At 37.2% G+C, this 7,459-nt stretch overlaps 1 protein-coding gene across 1 annotated transcript; it reads right to left on the bottom strand.

Moving 5' to 3' along the window:
• Positions 1–1,684: 1,684 nt before the first annotated feature.
• On the bottom strand, positions 1,685–6,079 carry LOC132229304 (olfactory receptor 5H2). The gene is made up of 2 exons (XM_059686018.1): positions 6,072–6,079; positions 1,685–2,621 (listed from the first exon to the last, which is right to left on the bottom strand). Exons 1-2 carry the CDS (start codon positions 6,077–6,079, stop codon positions 1,685–1,687), a joined length of 945 nt encoding a protein of 314 aa, XP_059542001.1.
• Between the last annotated feature and the right edge of the window lie 1,380 nt (positions 6,080–7,459).

Raw genomic sequence — 7,459 nt, 5'->3', positions numbered from 1 at the left:
GCTTTGATTATTATAGATGTAATCTATATGCACATGAACAAATAAACATAAAATGCATATATATACACAGATCTATGTACATATACTTATCCTGTATAATAAAAGGGTAATATGCAAATTGACCCTAAGGATGAAATGACAGGGAACGACCGGTTGCTATGATGCACACTGACCACCAGGGGGCAGACGCTCAGCACAGGAGCTGCCCCCGGCTGGTCAGTGCACTCTCATAGGAGGAGCTCCACTCAGCCACAAGCCGGGCTGATGGCTGTGAATGCAGCGGTGGTGGTGGGAGACTCTCCCACTTCCTCCACAGGACTAAGGACGTTTGACTGTGGCTTAGGCCCACTTCCAGGAGGGAGCAGGACTACGCCGCAGTCGGACATCCCCCAATGGCTCCCATGCTGCCAGAGGGATGTCTGACTGCCAGCTTAGGCCCAATCCCCCAGGGAGCGGGCCTAAGCCGGCAGGTGGACACCCCCCGAGGGGTCCCCAACTACGAGAGGGTGCAGGCTGGGCTGAGGGACCTCCCTGAGTGCATGATTTTCATGCACCAGGCCTCTAGTATGCATATAATTTGTTAGCAATGACAATCCATTTCAAGTTATCAAAAAGAGGTATGAATTAATCAGATCTCTGTTTATAAAGAATAATCTAATAGCAATGTTTGAGAAATGAGAGAGCATGCTGATTTTATGTCTTTCCAGACATCCTCTGACCACCATGACATTATATCTTAACATTGTTTAAAGTTTGGTAACATGCATTTGAACCCTCTCATTATCAACACTTTCTGATAACCTTTATATATATTACAGATTTCTTTATCTTATTAATTTCCTGTTTATAATTCTAGGAAGTTTAAGACCATTTCCTTCCGATCCCACCATTTCTTTTTCCTCCCTATATCCATTGTAATTAAGTTCTTTAATCTTATCTTTTAGCTTTCTGAATAGTAAAGTATTTCATCTTGTCCTACAAAATACAAAGAGCTGGAAAGGAGCTTTCAAGCATCATAGATTAGATAGTGACAGACAACTACGCGTTTCTTGTCACTCATAAAAGCACATTGGGCTATAAGCATTCTCTTATAAATTGGCCCAACCTTAACTATCTTAACTCTATTTTCATTTCTTTTTTCAATGCATTTTCATTATTGTTTATTTTTCTGTATGATATATGAATCCCCAAGAGAAGTAAAATTCATCATGTTCCACCCATAATGCAATGAAAGACCTTGATGGCTGCCAGATTCCTGTGATTTGCCTCTATTCAGTCAAACACAAACCTGCCTCCTCTGTGGGTTAAATGTGACATGATTCTTCAGGCTGCTCAGCTGTATTACTATCAAAGACATCAGAATAAGTCCTGTTCAGAGAACTCTTGGTGCTCAATGCATTTATGAAGCCACATTAAGAACATTTAAGAATGTAAAATATTTTATTTGTTTTTCCCTTTAATTATTTTGGTATAATATAGATACTTGATTTAAAATTTTCTGGTTTTGAATAAAATATGCACATATATTAAGGTATTTATTTGGTACTCACACCTTAAGTCTTTACAATAATAAGGCAATTGTAACTGCAAAAGACTTGGAACACTAACTGAAACAGAGCTACATTTAAGCTGCACAACATTTTGACTATTTCAATAAAAATGAAAATATACATTACTATGAGATTTAAACATTTCTCTTTAACATTTTTTCCAGTGAATCTAAGACTTTCTTATTTCTCAGGCTATAGATAATTGGGTTTAGCAAAGGGATGATGACAGTGTAAAACAGAGAGTCCATCATGTTTTGGCCATCTGCTTGTGCAGACCCAGGGCGCACATACATGAAGAGAAGTGAGCCAAAATATAAAGACACAGACAGGAGATGGGCTCCACAGGTGGAGAAGGCTTTCCTTATGCCTTGTAAAGACTTCTTTTTTACAACTGTAAAGAGAACAAGTGCGTAAGAGACAAGAATAGTCAGTATGGTGAATACCTGTATTGACCCCGAGAAAATAAAAACCATCAGAACATTAATGAAAGGGTCAATACAGGAAATCTTAAACAAGGGCATGATGTCACAGTAAAAGTGATGTATTACATTAGAATTACAGAAGGCTAATCTGAATAAAACACCTATATGAATACAAGCATGAAGAGCACCACCTGCAAATGATAAAACTAATAGCCGGATACATAGTCTATTAGTCATAACCGCTGGATAAAGTAATGGTTTGCATATGGCCACATAGCGATCATATGCCATTGTTGTCAGCAGAAAACATTCTGTGGTTGCACTGAATGCAAAGGAATAAAACTGAATCATGCATTCAGAGAGAGATATCATCTTACTCTTGGTTAGGATGATAACCAGCATCTTGGGGGTGACTGTAGATGATATCCAAGCATCCACAAAGGCCAAACTCCCAAGGAGTAAATACATGGGAGTATGAAGGTGAGAGTCATTGCAGATGAGAGCAATTAGACCGAGGTTTCCCACCATGGTGATGAGGTATATCACCAAGAACACGAGAAACAAGGGGGTTTGCCATTCTGGTTGATGTATAAGTCCTGTGAGAATAAACTCTGTCAGCAATGTTGCATTTTCCTTTTCCATGTCCTCACTCTATGTTGCCTGGAATAAAATGGAATAAATGAAAACAATATATCACTAAGGATTTATAACACAAAAATATGTGTGTGGGGGGGGGGGGCGGGGAGAGTTAGTTGAAATAAAATCATGAATTCCTTCCTTAATTTTCTTATCTCTATAGTAGGATTAAGTTTAGGGTAATTGAACAAATGGAAGAAAATGCAATTATTTCAAACAAAATGTGCGGAAATGAGAGCAGATTTAGAAAAAAAAATACATTCTAAGTATGTGCTATCTTTATGGGGATACCATTGGTTGTAATAGGGAAATTTTGTGTATGAAACATGGATGTAGGTATTGTAAGATATTATAAAAAGTAAATACATGGTAGTGTAGGCTGCTGTGGGGGTGGGGAGGGGGGTTGGAATCAGGAATACTAGTCAGTCACCCGCAGTCATGTCCAGTGAGCCCTAAAGCAGATTATACATCAAAACTATTAGTCATAACCTAGTGGGACCTTTTTTTTTTTTTTTCAAAATATAGATTGGAGGTATTATTGTAAAAATTGATTGATTGGGTCAAGAAAAGGTTCATATCTGCATTTTAAAAATCCTCCCCAAATGATTTGAATGCATATCAAGTATTGGGAGTGATGAGGAGGAATGAAATATAGATGCAAAAGAATTCAGAAAGGACTCAGTGATATATTAGATTTGAAAGGGGTGAAGGAGAGGGGAGTCACTTGGTGAATGGGTAAAATGGTCATCAAAACTGAGACCTAGAACTCAGATGCAGTGGCTAGTTTGCGGAGAGAGTAGCCTCTAAAATCCATGTGAGATGTGCGTAGTAGTATGAGTCTACTAGAGCTTAAGAGAAATAGTCTTGGGAGTCATTGGGGTAACTGAGGCATATGTAGGGATGACCTATTCATTGGAGAATACGCATAAAGAGAAGAAAAGCACAGAAAACAACCAGAGGAAGCTATATTAAAGAGGCTATAAAGTGGGTACATGGCATATTAGATAGCCAACATCTGATCTTGTTTTATACTACATCGTCTTGGTGCCTGGCAGAGGTCACCCACCCAGTCAAGAAGCCTAAATGGCTAGAAATTGACTTTCCCATCCCCCTTACACCTAACGTGAGGAGACTTGACCCAGATTTGTTCAATCAAACCCACCTAGACAACATGTAGAATATGGGAAGAGGGAGGAAATGTACAGGGGCAAAAGAGAATATTTGTTACACAGGCAGAAATATGAAGACTGCAGCAAATGCTTCCTGTATCCGTAATAACGTTGTCAGTGTGAGCTGGCATTCCAAATTCAGCAGAAGTGAAGCGGATCTCACTGAGCTAGTGTCGGGACATGATTCTGGCTGATGAATGAATGGCTCCTTTGCTTTCTTCTCTTCCTGCCCCTCTTTTTTCCAACTGGTCTGTTACACTTCTATATCTGAGCCAATTTCCATCAATTAACTCATTTCCTGTTGCTACCAAGAGGCCTGGCTAACATTAAAGGAAGACTAGGGAGAGACCAGAAAAGGATTCCACTGAGCAGAGTAATCAGAAGCAGGAGGGCAACTGGAAAGCTAAGTGTTGTGAAATATATTTAATTTATATATATATATATATATATATATATTCAAGAAGAACAAAGTGATGTAAATGTCAAATACCAAAATAAATGCTTCAGTAGGAAAAGGAGTTATCAGGATTCACTGAATGTGGAAATCAAGAGATTTTTAGTGGCTTTAGTGAGAGCAATTTTGTTTATGTGATAGAGTTAAGGCCAAAAAATAATGAGAAGTGAAAGGGACACAAGTGGTTAACAAAGAGTAATACAGAGTATTCCCAGAAATGTGGAGAACAGTTGGCATTTTTCTACTTCTCGTAGGCATAGATAGGGTTATTTTTTCTTCTATAATATTTTAATAAAAGTTTTCAAAAGAAGAGAATATAGAAGGCATTGAGAAAAGACAGGGAACAGAAGAAGTGGGAAGGGAATATGTGTATATGAAAAGAAAACAACAGGGAATAACAAATAACAGAGACATAGAGGGATAAGTCTAGGAAAGACAAATCAAAGAAAACTGAGAGAGGTAGCATCTGAGAAACACTGAAGAGGAAATACAGGGAAATGCTCAGAAGCTTGGGGGTAAATGTCTTAACTCTGGCATTCATTAAAAGTTGTCAGTCCTGCCCTAATCGGTTTGGCTCAGTGGATAGAGCTTCGGCCTGCGGACTCAAGGGTCCCAGGTTTGATTCCGGCCAAGGTACCTTGATTGCGGGCACATCCCCAGTAGGAGGTGTGCAGGAGGCAGCTGATCAATGTTTTTGACTCTCTATCTCTCTCCCTTCCTCTCTATAAAAAAATCAATAATATATATATATATTTTTTTAAAAGTTGTCAGTTCTAAGAATCTTCCTTTTTTTTAAATTTGAAGTTTATTTTCCTATGAAATGTGTGTATAAAAAAGACACCTCAATTTTAAATTTTATTTTATAAGTTTATGTTGTTCATAAATGTGTTAGCACTACCTGGAAGTTCTTTACATATGTAAATGTTGCTTTCATTTACAATTACATTAGAAGTGGCCTTCTCTAGAAATCCTTTTTATTTTATTTGAGAGCACTTTCCTCTCCACCAGTTAGTTGTAGGTTTTCTGTGTATGTATGTGTGTGTGTTTTGCAAAATTAAACTGAGCCAAAACTGGATTCTAAATACAATATAAATAATGAAAGTCAATAATTCTAGTTAAGTAGATTTTCATATGGAATGGCTTTCCTTCCCTGCAATTCAATCACTAAATAATTGAAAACTCTCAAATTCAATTTGTGTGTGTGTACTTATTTATTCACAAATGCTAGAAAGCACATTGGAGGGACATCTTCTATATATTTCCACATATATACCAAAATTTACCATGTAAAATCATTATAGTTAGGTTAACAAAATAATAAAGCACATTAAAGGCAATAATTTAATCTTAATAGCTATTTTGCATGTCTAAATTTTAGTCATGAAAATAAAATGTACAATTAATTCACTTTTTTTTCTCATTTCCACCTGGCAATTTTGACATTCTATGACCCCAATCTAAAATTATTATAAATGAAATAGTATTTTAAAATTTGTATATAAAAAACAATAAATATTATACAAATCATTTCCCCCTTACCCATATCTTTTGAGAAATTGTGGAGATTCTTTCAATACATTAGGCTTTCTGAAGTAGAAAAATATACAGTAGCACGGGAACGACAATAACGTAGGTAGCAATTCTTTGCACGCTGATTCATTTTTGAGGCTTCATTTTCCAAACTCAGGAAAATATTATTTATATGAATTTTCTTTGAATAGAAGACTCAACTAATTATACATCTCTGTGCTTTGGCCACAACAGAAGGAGTACAAAACTGAAACTCCCATGATAATGCCCAAGGATTCCCTTTAGGACAAAGCTACTGGGCCTTGTGGACTTGGACATGTATGAGCAGTCCATGTTGTTCCACAGGTCATTACAAACCCTAAATTCATAAACATCAAGTCATTGTTGGCAGTCCTAGTTTTAAAAATTGGAACTATACTTTATTCACTATTTTCCACCACAGATGAACACTTCTGGCATATTTATGTAAACTTCAATGTATCTATAAATATTGATGCTCTGAGAGCTTTGACTATTATGGTCTTGTCTGAGCTATTCATACATTATTTTAAGAGGCCAAAATTCTGATTCCCTTCAGAAGCCAATCCCAAGTAGTTTTCATACAAACTACAGCTCACATTTCAGATATATAGTTAACACCCCACTTTAAGCTGAATGTGATGAAAAATCACAATGGTTAATGAGAGTCTTGGGCAATACCTTCCATACACTCTTTTAAGTTATTTTATTTTGCAAAACATTCTCATTATAAGAAAATTTGAAAGCTAGTAATAAGCAATAAGAAAATAAAAACACCCTGGAGTCACCTAGAAATACTATTAATATTTTGGCATAAATCTTTTCAAAATTTTCTATTATATATAAACTTCATACATCTACATGTTTGCAGATAAGGATAGTATACAGTATACATGCAGTTTCACAACCTTCTATTTATGCTTAATTTATTTAAATAGCTCTAGAGCAGTGGTTCTCAACCTTCCTAAGGCCGCGACCCTTTCATACAGTTCCTCATGTTGTGGTGACCCCCAATTTCATTGCTACAAACTGAACATAATTAAAGCATAGTGATTCATCACAAAAACAATATGTAATTATGTATGTGTTTTCCGATGGTCTTAGGCAACCCCTGTGAAAGGGTCGTTCGACCCCCAAAGGGATTTTCCCTTCCTTTCTTCCAAACAAAGGAGATATTGACATGATACTGGAAATGACAAGATTCTGGGAGGACCACTTGGATGGTTTTATGGGGCACCCACCTGTGGCTTTGACTTACCAATGGTTTTCTATTCTTTTAGCAGAAATGCTAAATAGTCCATGGGAATGTTCCCTTGAAACAGGCGGTTATCTCACCCTTCTTCCTGACTAGAGAAGTAAGGTCATCCAAGAACTTCTTAGAGCACCCCCACACCTCAGAGACTGCCCAAACCCCTGCCCAATACCTGGCCTATTGGGGAGGGGAGCACACAGGCGGTTGTTGGAAGCCAAGACAGATTAGAGAATCAAACCAGTCCAGCTCCAGCTCTATCCTCTGGGGGTAAAAAGGCAAAATTTGAAGCCAGGGCTCCTGCCATACAGAAGTAAGACTCCCAAGCTGGCTACCTGGACCACATTCATTTTGGAAGTTAATTTTTATTGGGTATAGAATTCTGATGTTTCTTTCACAATTTGAAATATATAACTTAGTTATCTTCTGGC

The sequence above is a fragment of the Myotis daubentonii genome, chromosome 3 (assembly GCF_963259705.1).
Source record: "Myotis daubentonii chromosome 3, mMyoDau2.1, whole genome shotgun sequence".
Classification (NCBI taxonomy): domain Eukaryota; kingdom Metazoa; phylum Chordata; class Mammalia; order Chiroptera; family Vespertilionidae; genus Myotis; species Myotis daubentonii.
This window is presented reverse-complemented; position numbering and strand designations above follow the sequence as displayed.